Source organism: Vulpes lagopus, chromosome 10, assembly GCF_018345385.1.
Source record: "Vulpes lagopus strain Blue_001 chromosome 10, ASM1834538v1, whole genome shotgun sequence".
NCBI classification, from domain to species: Eukaryota; Metazoa; Chordata; class Mammalia; order Carnivora; family Canidae; genus Vulpes; species Vulpes lagopus.
This window is the reverse complement of record NC_054833.1, coordinates 83,114,289-83,128,980: the sequence shown is the minus strand read 5'-3', so window position 1 is coordinate 83,128,980 and position 14,692 is coordinate 83,114,289. Positions and strand designations below refer to the sequence as shown.

The following is a 14,692-nucleotide window of genomic DNA, read 5'->3' as shown; positions in this document are numbered from 1 at the left end:
ACTTGATCCTGGAACCCTGGGATCATGCCCTGAGTTGAAGGCAGATAGATGCTCAACTGCTGAGCCACCCAGGCATCCCCAAATGAATTGAGTTCTAAGACTGCTCCAGCTTTCCATCTGGTTTTCAGAATGCGCAGCAAGGAGGAAGAACTTGGGCAGAGCCCAGTGGTTGGCCTGAGCTGAATGGATGGGTCTGGGAAGAAGGGAGGCGAAGTTGGCCAGAGTTCACAGGTGAAACACTGAAGTAAGAAGAGGATACATGGGGATGAATAGCTTAGTACTGACTAGTATGTATGAGGGAACCATGAGGCCAAGAGAAGAACCAACAAAGAAAATTAGAGGGAAACCTCCCAGAGCTGAAGCAGAGCCAGGAGCAGTGCCCCCAACAACCAGCCAGAGTGCATGGCTGCTCTTTGGGGCCTAATAACACCTGTATCAGCTGTTTGGCATTGCTGTGCAGCTCACTGATGCTCTTTGTATGTCTTCAATTTCATTTTCTGTGATGTCTAATATACTATTATTTCCTTTTTTTTTTTAAGATTTTATTCATGAGAGAGAGAGAGAGAGAGAGAGACAGAAACACAGGCAGAAGAAGCAAGGTCCATGCAGGGAGCCCAGATGTGGGACCTGATCCCACGGACTCCAGGATCACGCCCTGCGCCGAAGGCTGAGCCACCCAGGGATTCCCTATACCATTATTTCCACCCAGTGTATTTTTCATATAGATATTTCAGCACAAACCATAAAAGAACAAATTGATTAACATAGTTTATTAAGCTTATGAACTTTTGTCTTTCAAAAGACATTGATGAGAGGGAGAAAATACTTGTAAATTACATATCTGATATGTATGTATGTATATATATGTAAAACAGATACACAGCTTGAAACTCTATATGATAAATGTATAAATGATTCAGACACTTCACTGAAGATGTAGCAATGACCAACAAGCACATTAAATATGTTCAGTTTCACTAGTCATTAAGAAAATACACATTAAAAAAATATATATATACATTAAAACCACAAGAAGAGGGGCACATGGCTAGCTCAGTTGGTAAAGTGTGTGACTCCTAATCCCAGAGTCATGACTTTGAGCCCCACATTGGGCATGGAGCCAACTTAAAAAAGAAAAAAAAAGTAAAACCAAATTAAGAGATCATAAGATACTATATATGAGACTGTCCAAAACTAAAAAGACTAATCATATCAAGTGTTGGTAAGGTAACTGCAACACTGCTAGTGGGGAGGCAAGCTAGCATGTCCACTTTTAATACAATCTGTGAGGGACACCTGGGTGGCTCAATGGTCAAGTGTCTGCTTTCGGCTCAGGGCGTGATCCTAGAATCCCACATCGGACTCCCTGCATGGAGCCTGCTTCTCACTCTGCCTGTCTCTCTCTCTCTCTCTCATGAATAAAAAAAAATTAAAATTAAAAAATAATAATACAACCTGTCAGTTTCTTTTTTTTTTAAATTTTTTTTTATTATTTATTTATGTAGTCATACAGAGAGAGAGAGAGAGAGAGAGAGGCAGAGACATAGGCAGAGGGAGAAGCAGGCTCCATGCACCAGGAGCCTGACGTGGGATTCGATCCCGGGTCTCCAGGATCGCGCCCTGGGCCAAAGGCAGGCGCCAAACCACTGCGCCACCCAGGGATCCCAACCTGTCAGTTTCTTAAAAAGTTAAACATACACACAAACATGACCTAATCATTCTACTCTAGAAGTAAAGTATGTCTGTAAAAAAACTCTCATATGGATGTTCAAAGCAGCTTTATGTAATAGCTAAAAAATGAAAACCCAAATGTCAGTCAAGACATGAATAGACGGGCAGCCTCGGTGGCTCAGCGGTTTAGCACCACCTTCAGCCCAGGGCCTGATCCTGGAGACCTGGGATCCAGTCCCACATCGGGCTCCCTGCATGGAGCCTGCTTCTGCTTCTGCCTCTGCCAGTGCCTCTGCCTCTCTCATGAATAAATAAATAAATAAAATCTTAAAAAAAAAAAGAGAGAGATAAAGTATAGCCCACACATATACTGGAATACTACTCCACAGTGAAATGAACCACAGCTGATTTGTGCAACATCTGCTCTACAAGCACTCAGCAAGTACCTCCACAGGGTCAATGGCTTTAAAAAAAAAAAAAAAAGCAAAAAAGCCTCTGTTTCATCTGGAAAAGGCCTCACGCCTCTAGAGCTGTCTGTGAATATGGTATTGGGAGCACAGGAAGGCCAGTGGGAGGAAAGAGGGGAGAGAGTAAACTTTCTTCAAGCTGGTGATATTTATCTGACTCTCAATCCCTGGACTGAGACTTGAGTTTTGGGGGTGGTATATACAGAGGTAAAAAAGGCAGAAGACAAGCAGTTTTCAGTTGATGGGCCATTAAGTTCCAAACCAGGAGTAGGAAGGAGGTAACAGCCTGGTACTGTCAGACCATAAAGCCTTTGAATTTAGGTTAGTACGTTCTGAGCACACTGGGGAAGCCATTGAGGGGTTTTGTTCTTAACATGAAAACAGGTGGGACACCTGGGTGGCTCAGCAGCTGGATGTCTTCCTTTGACTCAGGGCGAGATCCTGGGGTCTGGGATTGGGTCCCCCATCAGGGTCCTGCGGAGAGCCTGCTTCTCCCTCTGCCTGTGTCTGCCTCTTTCTCTGTCTCTTAAGAATAAAATCTTAAAAAAAAAAAAAAAAAAAAGGAAATAGCTCTAGTATTTGTTGTGAATGTAAAAGAAAATAGGTGTTCATCACAAAAAACTAGGTGTTCCTCATAAAAAACTAAGGGAATTAAAAAAAATATAAAGGACATTTAAAGCACCCTTAACTCTACCACCCTTAAGTACCTGCACCACTCTCTTTGGTGTGTTTTTCTCCCTACATTCTGCACATATTCAGACAAAGCAGGCGGGCAGAGTGTACTCCTTCCCCGGTTCTTCCCTCAAACACCCAAGTCCTTCCAGGTAAATGCTTCCTCGGGGCACACATCCTGTCCTCCGCTCACCACAACCATGTCCAGCGACCCTGGAAGATCCTGAGGGCCTAGGGATGCCTCTTTTCTCGGGGTTGTGAGTTCCAGCCCCGCCTTGAGTACAGAGATGACTGAAAGTAAGATCTTAAAGAAAAAAAGGAAAAAATTCTGAGAGCCTCGTTCTCAGCTTTGTTCTTTTTTTTTCTCTTTAGATTTTTAAAATTCGACAGAGAGATAGAACAAGTAGGGGGCGAGGAAGAGGGAGAGGGAGAAGCCGATTTCCTGCTGAGCTGGGATTGCCGATGCGGGGCTTGACCCAGGATCCTGGGATCATGGCCTGAGTCGCAGACGTTTAACCAGCTGAGCCATCCAGGCTCCCCCTCACGGCCTGACTGGTGGGCGTTCCGTTCCCTTCCCTCCGCTCCCCGGAGTTTCTCTGCCAACAACGTGCCGCCGGGCGCCCCCGGCCTCTGCCCCAGGCCCAGTCTCGGACCCAGCACCCTCCAGCACGCTCGCTTCCGCGCCAGCGGCGTCTTCCCGCCGTCACCCACCCTCTCGGATCCTCACTTGTCTCCCAGGCCCCTTCGCTGCGCCCCCTCTGCGCCGGGATCAAAGGCCCTGCGACCCCACCGCTCAGCCCCCAGAGCCTCCAAACCAACCCTCGCGCTCAATCTGCACTCCCACTCGAGGATCCTTCACGATTCCTCTTCAAAAGCTTCCAGAACTGCGACTAAACGTTCAACTTGGCAGGGCCGAGGACAGCGACGCGCTGACGACAGACCAGGAAGCGGCCGATCCAACAGAGGCGCGGGGTCTGGGCCCGGCTCGGCCGCAGCAACGAGACCCCCAGGCCCACCGAGGCAGAGAAGGAGCGCACGGCAACTGCGGACCAACATCCTGCGGGCGCAGCGTCCATCGCGTCACTCCCGGCGACGTCGGCGGGACGATTGAGGTGTCAAGGGCGACGGCGCGACGTCCGTGCGTCACTGCCGGCGACGGGGTCGCGGTTTCGTGACGTAGATGCCTGCGCGGGGCTCCGGGCCGACGCAGGCCCCTCTGAGGAGCTCCCGCTGCGGCCGCCCACGCCGGGAGCCGCGGTGCGCTCGCCCGGGACCCGGGCCTGGGGGCGGGGCCTCCCCCCTCCAGCGGCCGCGAGTTATGGGCCGGCGCGAGTAGGTCCGGCCGCGATGGGCCGGACGCCGTGCAAACGCCCACCCCGCGCGTCCCGACGCGCTACGTCGCCGACGCCGCCGCCGCCGCCTTGGCGTCATGACTTCCGGGCGCCGTGGCCGCCATATTGCTCGCGCGGAAGCGCCGCGGCTGGGTGGCGGTCTCGGAGCGGTGGCGTCGCGGTCGGTGCGGCCGCTGCTATGCCGTCGTCGCCGCTGCGGGTGGCGGTGGTGTGCTCGAGCAACCAGAACCGGAGTATGGAGGCGCACAACATCCTCAGGTAGTTGGGGCCTCCGCCCTGGCCTCGCGCGCCCTGTCGGACGCCGGCTGACCGGCCGTCCTTCCGGCCCCGCGGCCCGCCCGGACCGGTGCTGGGCGGCAACGGCGGTGGTCCGGGCCCCGCTCCCTGCACGCCCGACGCCAGTGATAGGGCTCGGGGGCTCCGGGGACGAGCGCAGCGAGGAGTGCACAGGCTCGGCCGTCCGCGGGCCCCGCGCCTGCCTGTGCGTCGCGGGAAGTTTCAGGTTTTGAGCCCAGAGGTCCCCGGGCGCGCAGACCTCCAAGCTCCCGGTAAACCCAGGGTTGGTGGTTTTGCATCTACTCCGCTCGCGTATCTGTGCACCTGAGAATAGCGCAGCTTCGGTGGGATTCCGTCCCCGGGCCGGTAAGTGAGAGATCAGGATAGGGTCTACGGCAGGCGCCGTCGTCAGGTCCCAGCTCTGCCGGAGGACGTGCACAGCTAACCTCGGGATAAAGCAAAAGCCCGAACACGGAAACGGCCTGTTTTGTTTTATTTACTTCGTAAATTTGTGTATTTGCTCCTATCTACGTTTTCGAGTTTCGGGCCAAAAAAAAAAAAAGCTCTTCCTCCCAATGCCTGCAGCTGGTAATTTCTGGACTCCACGCGAACTCAGCTTTGCGCTTCTGGTTTGTTCGTCAATACTGACTTCTCTTTTGTGACCCTGGCATTGTACGTGTTTAATAAAAGTTTATTCCTGCTTGGTAAGTTTTCTCGTTCAAAATCACTTTGCAGAATGTGGAATTAACTATTTGTGTTTGTGTTAAAGTTTGGTGTACACGTCAACTTTGATAGGGAAGTAAAATTGAAACCGCCTTTTTTCCTAAAATTTCCACATAACATAAACGACAGCAGTGCCGCCGCAGCAGCCTCCTGCTTACCACATTCCAATTTTCTCTCTCCTCAGTAACTTGGAAAACTAAATATTTCTTGTACCTCCTCTCATCTTTTAATGAAGGTGGAAGTGTCAGGGTTCCAGGATCTATTAAGAGTTTAATTTTTCCTAACCTCCCACACCGGCGATTTGCTTAATGTCGTTTTTTGGTTAGAGTGGGATACTTTGAACCTAACAATTCAACGTAAAGGTTGTTTTTAAACAGAAACTTTAAAAAAATAAATAAACAGAAACTTTTAAAATTGCAAACTTGCTTTAAATCTAGAAATGTGCTAATGTTTACAGTCATTAAAAGTTGAGTAAATTTAAGCGGGAGAATGTAAAGTTAACAACACTCCTGGAAAATAACTCAAGAAAAGTGGAAGTTTAATGTTCTCAGAAAGAGTGATCTGGAGAGCAAGCACCTCATTCTGCTGGCTCTGGCTGTGATCTTTAGTTTAAGGTCTGGCGCTATATCTGCATAACAAAGTTGAGGTGAAATCTCACAAAAGGGAAATGGTTTTTTTTAGTCCTCTGTAGCAATTTTGTTAATAGAACCAGTTCCAGAACTTGGCCGTCGGATATGTCTTTTAGACAATCACTACAAGATGACAGGTCCTTGTGTAGTTCAAAGCAGTGGCAGGTGGCGCAGCATGGATTATCCTATGGAAAAGGGGCGCAGGAAAACCTCTACAGATAATCGCCAGGTAGAAATGCTTAAGTGTGCTTTTACCCATTTCACTGTGTTTCAAATTTACTTAAAAAAGAGATTCAGGGGGGATCCCTGGGTGGCGCAGCGGTTTGGCGCCTGCCTTTGGCCCAGGGCGCGATCCTGGAGACCCGGGATCGAATCCCACGTCGGGTTCCCGGTGCATGGAGCCTGCCTCTCCCTCTGCCTGTGTCTCTGCCTCTCTCTCTCTCTCTGTGACTATCATAAATAAATAAATTAATTTAAAAAAAAAAAAAAAGAGAGATTCAGGGGACGCCTGGGTGGCTCAGCAGTTGAGTGTCTGCCTTCAGCTCAGGGAGTGATCCTGGGGTCCTGGGATCGAGTCCCACATCGGGCTCCCTGCCTGGAGCCTGCTTCTCCCTTTACCTATGTCTCTGCCTCTCTCTCTCTCATAAATAAATAAATCTTTAAAAAAAAAATGAGACTCAGAATGGAGGCAAAAGGTAAGTTTAGAGTAACCTGTGTTATTGACATCGTGAATGTGACTATTTGGGGGGAGATTTTCCTTTGTCATAAACTAGTGTTTATAAAAAGATCTTTCCATAAACAAAATACACTGAAGATAGAGGTGATGACAGTCACAGGATCCGTGTAGCACCTTCTGGGTATCTCCTGTGTGTACAGGTTAAAGTGTTGTTTTGTAATTTCTTTTCAAGTGATGTTATATTTTGGTTCTTATTTGGATGTATTGAGTTTGAATACATTTGTTTATATTGAGTAGCAGCAGTAGTTACAGAATCAGCACACAGTCATCCAGAGGAGTTCCGTGCAGCAATTAATTTTGTAGCCAGCCCCCCATTAGTAGACGTTTTGGCTGTTTTTTTACCTTTCACTCTTAAAATGTCAATATCCTGGTGCCATATATATATAAACTTTACATAGTTATCTCATTGTTTCCTTGGATGAATTCCTGGGGGTAGACTGCTGAGTCAAAAGGTAGGCATATTTCACATTTTCATACATTTTGCCGGACTGTCTTCCAGAAAGGTACCTAAGTATAGAATTGATATTTTCTCAATCTGGGTATTATTTTCTTTCTTTTTCTTTTTTTTCAAGCTACTAAGGCAAAAGAGGATCTCCTCTTTAAGTTTTAAAATAGTATTGAGATGCAACAACTTCTGTCATTTTCACTTTTGACAATTATTTATTTTATCTCTGTTTGGATTATTTACAGCATTTAGAAGCATTTTTAAGAACTTGATGTGGTTTTGTCACCACATGAGACCTTATGAACATTAGGGCCTTCAAGAGGACTTTTGTGAAACAGGAAAGCTTCTGAAATGAAATATTAAAAGGAATGAAGTTAATTAAATCCACACAGGAGGTAGTTTGATTACTGAAACCCTATTTGATATTTTATTTTTGAGCTATTGAAAATCAGCTTTGACAATTTTTCTGACAAGTCAAGTACAGATTGTAACAAATGTTGGCATTTTTAGTCATAATGTTTCCTGTTTCATTTTGATCTTTTGAGACTAAACTGTTTCAAATACCAGCCCTGGAAGTTCTTTATTCTTTAGGTTTTTTTTTTTTTTTTTTAATTCTTTAGGTTTTTTAGGAGAGTTTCCACAAAGGCTTCTGTTTTTGGTGTGCAGTGGATTGAGATTTCCCTTTGGAGCCAATTTTATTTTCTTGTTCAGAGTGATCTCCTGGATGTTAAGGAGCATGTTGATTTTTGGAAGTTCTTTCATGGACTTATGCATGTTGCTGAACTGAGTTCACAAGTCTGTTTTCAGCCCTAAGGCACTGATTTGAGGAACATGAGCAGGGAGGCTGCAAATGAGGAAACTAGGTTGAGGGTCAGTCTCTTGAGCTGCTCTCTGCTAGGTGCTTTCTAAATGCCATTTGATTTCATCCTTGCAACTTTAGGATGTCCACACTTAACACAGGTGAGGAGGTGGTATTCAGAACAAGAAGCCCTGGCTCCTGAATGACAGCAAGGATTTGGATATGTGGGTATCTGATTAGAATGAGTAACAGAATCAAGACTCCAGATGGGAAAAGCATGGGCTGTAAAAGGGTCAAGGGTGAGGGCAGGGCAACAGAATCAGCTAAGGTCCTGTGGTTCTCCACTTTGGATAGGGCTCCCAAATCATGACCAGAGCATGTATGTAGGCCCCCAGCCACACTGGGATAGGGGCAAAATTGTCCTCTCCCAGGTGGGACCAAGTCTCGGGCTGCCTGTAGTTGTGCCATAAGAGCGTACGCAGTCATGGCACTAGACCCTTCCTGGTCTTGGACCCATTCCAGAAGTCTCTTTTCCTTTACCAGGGAGGGATAGTCCACTCTGCCCTGTAGCCTCTCTGGCTGCATCTTTACTTTGGTTCTGGGTACCCTTGAAGAAAGTAAACTAGAAGCTATTTGGAAAGGTGAGAGGATTAGAAATCATGTTTTTAAGAATGACAGAGACTGCAGAAGAAGCGCCTACAGAGGAACACATTTACCTTCCTGGGTTTTAATGGACTGCGTTGTTTTTTTGTCTTCAGGAGGCAGAACTAAAGTGAGGAGGATGGTTGGAGAAAGGTCAATTTTTGTGCGAACATGGATTCAAAACTGAGTAGACCAAGCATGGTAAAAGCTCCGACGGCTAAAACATTTCTTTCCTGCATAAAGGATCATCTTCTCTATCTTTTATACATGAGAACAGGTGGAGTCCAGAGCAGAAAAGACAGTGCAGCAGGTTCACCCTGTTAGTAACATGTTGCTGTTTAGGGTCACTTTGTGTTGGGGCAGGAGAACAGCATATTGGTGGTGATTTGTTGCTGACCCATCCGAAGTACCAGATCTGGAGGTCCCACTCTGCTGGCACTGTGCACAGGGAAGACACTGGAGAGATAGAGCAACCAGCAGAGCAAGGTGGCCCTCCAGAAGCCAAGGTTAAGGAAAAGTAGCTGTGGAGGGAGGAATGTCTAAGCAGGGGTGCTGATGGGGGGCTGGACATAAGGGTGCACTTGTCACAAGCTTGACAGTCATCCCACCCTTAGTTCAGTTTTATTATTTTTTTAAAAGATTTTATTTATTCATGAAAGAGAGAGAGAGGCAGAGACACAGGCAGAGGGAGAAGCAGGCTCCATGCTGGGAACCCGATGTGGGACTCGATCCTGGGTCTCCAGGATCACGCCCTGGGCTGAAGGCGATGATAAACCGCTGAGCCACCCGGGCTGTCCAGTTGTTCAGTTTTATTGTTGACCTTGTGGGAGGATAAGAAAGGGAGATGTAAACCCTAGAACATATTTACTGAAATGTGTTTACAGCCCACATTTAGCAGGTGATGACATTAATTTTACTGGAGCACTAACATTTCAGAAGAGTTCGTTTTGCAGGCTTTTGTGACTTCCAGGACAGTGACATTGCAGGCAGGCCTTCAAAGTTTGGTGGCTTCTGAGCATTTGATTTGTGTTCTGTAAATATGAGATCATCACATAGGTAGGCTGATTAGCAGTGAGTGATGTGCCTATAGGGAAGGTGACCTGGGATTGGGAGTGCATCGTGCCCTACTTAGAGACAGGGTGTGCTTTCACAGAGTTGGCAGTGGGTCTAGGATTTCAGTCTTGGCCAAAGAAGTGTATGAAATTCAATTAATAATCATATGATGGAAAATAGAAAACATAATACAATCCATGCTGTTAATTTGGATATTGTGATTCGTTTTGGTGTTCATTTGAACATCGTCATTTTACCTTTAGCTGTTGGGATAATGGTGGAAACAATTTCTCTTCCCCCAAATTTGACATTTTCTGTTATAAGTTTTTTATCTTATTTTATTTTATTTTTTAAGATTTTTTTTTTAATTTTTTTTTTTTAATTTTTATTTATTTATGATAGGCACACAGTGAGAGAGAGAGAGAGGCAGAGACACAGGCAGAGGGAGAAGCAGGCTCCATGCACCGGGAGCCTGATGTGGGATTCGATCCCGGGTCTCCAGGATCGCGCCCTGGGCCAAAGGCAGGCGCTAAACCGCTGCGCCACCCAGGGATCCCCTATTTTTTAAGATTTTATCCATGAGAGACAGAGGTGTAGGCTGAGGGAGAAGTAGGCTCCCCTTGGGGAGCCCAATGCGGGACTCAATCCCAGGACCTTGGGATCACGACCCGAGCCAAAGGCAGACACTCAACCATTGAGCCACTCAGGTGCTCCTGTGAGAAGTTCTTTATGATAGATTTTTTTGGTACTTGTGAAGACATTTGATAAACACTTGTCTGGAATAGTTGGCCTTTGAGACAAAGCCTCTTGGTTGTCAGGAATGTTTTTTTAGCCTTTAGTTCTTTTATGTAAGATCATTGTCACACTGCTGTTGTGCTGCTCTGGCAGTTGCATCAGCTCAGAAGAAACCAGGCTTCTGTTGCTAATTAGCCTTTTTGCCACTTGGGAACATTCTGTTGGGGGAAGAACAAGCCACATTGTTTTATTTTTAAATACACTTGACTGCCATTTCAGAAAGTTGAGAAGGATGGTGAGGACAGGCCACTACACCATTTCTTACGGGGGGCAGCTTCCTCTGTTCAGAGTTCTACCTGTCCCTTTGGAGATCCAGCGCTCACCCCCTTGAAGGCCTTGTAAAGAATCAGCCAGGTGGAATATTGGGCTCAATTCTCTTTGGGATGATCTGCTTTTACAGATATGGACAGACTAGGGGATCCCTGGGTGGCGCAGTGGTTTGGCGCCTACCTTTGGCCCAGGGCACGATCCTGGAGACCCGCAATCGAGTCCCATGTCGGGCTCCCAGTGCATGGAGCCTGCTTCTCCCTCTGCCTGTGTCTCTGCCTCTCTCTCTCTCTTTCTGTGTGACTATCATAAATTAAAAAAAAAAATTACAGATATGGACAGACTAAAGTGGAGAATGTTCCATTTGTACACCTAATGCAAGCGTCAGACCCTACGTAAAATGTGTAGAAGAGATAGTTGGGTCTGCCAGGTGGCACTGTCCAGGCAATTCAGACTCGGGCTGCCCCAGCAGGATGGGGATGTGAGTCTCTGGTTCAGGAGGCTTCCGAGAACCCTGTGGGTAGCTTTCGGGTACCCTGTCTTCCCTACCCCAGCCTGAAACACCTTGGGGCCCTGTCCAGGGTCTGTATCATGGGGTGTGTGCTGTGAAACTCCTTGAGGTGCTCTGTCTCCTAATTCCCACTCTCCCTGGTCCCCTCTGCTCCTGCCCATGGCTTTCTCCATCACTGTCCTGTGTACTGGATGTTTTACCTACTTTGTCACTGCCACCCTCCCCCCCTTTCAGTTATCGAAGGACAGAAGGTTGGGTCTGGGTTGTTTTGTTTTGTTTTGTTTTTTTAAGATTTTATTCATGAGAGAGACAGAGAGGCATAGACACAGGCAGAGGGAGAAGCAGGGTTCTTTTGGAAAGCCCTATGGGGGAGATCCTAGGACCCCTGGGATCACGACCTGAACCAGAGGCAGGCATTCAACAACTGAGCCACCCAGGTGTTCCGAGTTGGGTGTGTTATGATCATTATTGTATCTGCAATATGTTGAATCAAAATGAAGGATAAACCTGCCACCCCTGGGATCCCTGGGTGGCTCAGCGGTTTAACGCCTGTCTTTGGCCCAGGGCGTGATCCTAGAGACCCGAGATCGAGTCCTGCGACAGGCTCCCTGCATGGAGCCTGCTTCTCCCTCTGCCTGTGTCTCTGCCTCCCCCCCCCACCCCATGTGTCTATCATGAATAAATAAATAAAATCTTAAAAAACAACAACAACAACAAAAAAAAAACCCTGCCAGCCCTGAAAGTGGTGGTGGTTTTTTTTTTATATATATATTTTTTAATTTTTTATTTACTTATGATAGTCACAGAGAGAGAGAGAGAGAGAGAGAGGCTGCGCCACCCAGGGATCCCAGTGGTGGTGGTTTTTAATGTTTGAAGCTGTAGTCATGTCCTTGGGCGGGCTTATTTCCATGGACTCATGTGGTTTCTTAGCACAGGTCCCTTCATTCCCCTGCCAGCTGAAGAGGCAGTGCTTTACATTCAGGTATTGGGTGTGTGAATGGCCCAGTGCTCTCGGAGTAAAGCTGCCCCTGAATACAGGTGAAGTGGTAGGTGGAGTTGACTTACCAGCATCCAGGATACTTGTGCTTCTGGGCACCTTTGTTTTTCCAGGAGTCACACAGTAAACTGAAAGGAGACCTGAGTTAGCAGGGTTAAAGGAAGGTCATGCTGCCGACCCTGGGTTAGTTTCAGGAGTAATTCCCTTTATCCCTCAATAATGTGCAGTTTTGTTTTTAATGTGCAGCTTTTACATTTCAACAGCCTTTAAGCTGCTGTAACAGTGGCAGGGTCCCAGGCAGTGGGAGAGTCTTTAGGACACCTCAGGGAAGTGGCTTGGAGTGTAAAAAGCAAGCTACTTGTTTCAGACTGTTCTTCCAGAGTGGTGCAGACTTCGGCTCATCCCAGTGTGTTCTCTGTGGCTCTCATGGCCATGACCTGCTCCTCTGGGACAGTTTTAGGAGAATGGGACCTGCACAGAAGGAAGTGCCCTGCTGACCTTTCTTGCATGGAGGCGAGCAGGTAGTGGGTGGCTGGGCAACAGCTTGTTAACCTCCTCCGCTGTTGAGATGACCTTCGTCACAGGCTTGTTGGTGCTTTGGCAGAAAATATTTATTTTATGTAATCTGGTGAGGAAATTCAGATTTGGGGTGAAGATGGTCTGCCTGGACATTCTTGGGGCACTCAAGTCGAGGTGTGCTGCATATCCATGCCCTGTGGCTGGGCCCTGTCACCCTCTGGTCACAGCACAGGGTACGTTATGGTCTGTGGCTGTGATCAAGTGTCAGAAATGTTGGTTGTATTTAGGGTTATTTTAACAGTTCAGGTATACGTGGGTCTTGGTTTGCTAGTCCGAAATCTCTGTTGTTATGCTGTGTTCTTTGTCACAAGTGACTTTCTGGGGGCCTGCTTGCACAGCTCAGGCTTCTAGAGATGCAGGTACATGACTCAGTTCTTACCAACCTCAGAGGACTCAGGTGAAGTGTTTAAAGAAAACGACAAGAATGCTTTTTAAGATTACTGTTTCCATGTATGCTTACTTGATGCTTTGTGTGGGTGCCAGGTGAGCAGGCGTGGAGGTGTCTTTTCCTTGGGGACACAGTGCTGCCCAGTCCCTTGAGCCACTAGAGTTGGACGTGTTTCCACTCTGCTTTTGCTGTGAATAATTGCAGGAGATTCTGGTGTATGTGGTGCTCCTCGCCTTGTTCACGTGGTCTACGATAACCTGCTGGATGGAGGGACACAACTGATTCTTGTCTTCTTTGGTTATGGTCAGGGCTGCAGTGAGCATCATCTGGGGCTATTTGCAGATGCATACGTGTGTCCTGTAGGATGGTCTTCCAGAGTGAAGTGTCTGTGTTGGAGGGCACAGTGATTTTCACTTGGTGGATGTTGGCACCTTCTCCAGAAGTTCACGAGTCACATCCAGCTGCACCATTTGACTGAGGTTTTCCTTCCTTGTAAAATTGTTATTCATTTGCCATTTGCCAGATGTTGATTGTGTGCGGGCTGTGTGCTGCTATAGGTGCTAGGGACACAGCAGCGAGCAGAGGGACCACATCCCTACTGCATGGCGCTGACATGGCAGTGGGAGAGTGCTAACCCATAAGCAGCCTTGGACCTTAATATTATGTGTTTCTCTTACGATGAAGGAGATTAAGCTGTTTCCTTCCCTATGACTTTTATGTTCATAGCTTTGCCTCTCTGTGGGGTTTATTCATTTCATTTTATATGTCAGACTCTGCACTCTTGACATTTTGGGTTGGAGGACTCTCCTGTTCATCATAGGAGGTTTAGCAGCCTCCCTGGTCTCTAGATGCCAGGAGCACCTTTCATTGTGAAAACCAAATCTATCTCCAGGCATAGTCACATAAGAGTTACAGTAAAACCTAGGAAAGCGTGAGACCATTACCACCAGGGATTTCAGAGCCAGGTGAGCCTGTGGGGAGGATGGGGGCACCAATGGAAACACATGGCCCCTTAAGTCTGTGAGGTTTGTTTTCAGATAACATTTCTTATGTCACTTAAAATGATAATGATTTATGTTGTCAGTCACAGGGGCTGCGCTTCATGCACATTCCCCTGGTTTTGTAATAGACATATCTTTTGCTCCTTCGCTTTTCTTGGACTCCAGGTTACAAGAGTCTCCATAGCTCAGAAGCTGTCTGTTCTTAACCCTCAGGGCCGATGTGATAATGTAACAGGCTGCGGAGGTGCCCCTGTAGGCCCAATGCCCCTGGGCTCTCAGTTTGGTTTCCTGGCAAGCCCACATCACAGGACATCAGGAACTGAACGCAGGGTGCTCCTGTGGTGTCGTGTGCTGTCAAGTCTATGGGAGTTTCTTAGGAGACACAATATAGGGGTCCTGTGAACCTGAACCCTCTACAGAGGTCAGGGCAGTGGTCAGGTATGTTTCAGAAGAAATCTTCCCTAACCCTGCGTGTCTGTCAGGCCTCTAAGGGTCAGAGAGGTTCTAGAGAGGTGCATTGAACAACCTGTGCTCCTCACACGCCACCTTGTAACTGGGTTCACAAACCTTTTGTCTTTCTTCTGCAGTGGTTTCATCCAATTTTTGTATGATATGCTATAGGATTTTTATTTAAGATTGGCTTATTTATGGGACTCCTGGGTGGCTCAGTGGTTGAGCGTCTGCCTTTG

At 47.3% G+C, this 14,692-nt stretch overlaps 1 protein-coding gene across 1 annotated transcript in view; it reads left to right on the top strand.

Annotated features, from left to right (window-relative positions):
* The first annotated feature begins 4,046 nt into the window (after positions 1–4,046).
* SSU72 (SSU72 homolog, RNA polymerase II CTD phosphatase) overlaps positions 4,047–14,692 on the top strand; it is a 29,346-nt gene continuing 18,700 nt past the window's right edge. Inside the window, exon 1 of the mRNA XM_041770971.1 lies at positions 4,047–4,420. Coding sequence (XP_041626905.1) covers positions 4,158–4,420 — 263 coding nt within the window. The 5' untranslated portion in view covers positions 4,047–4,157. The remainder of the gene's footprint in view (positions 4,421–14,692) is intronic.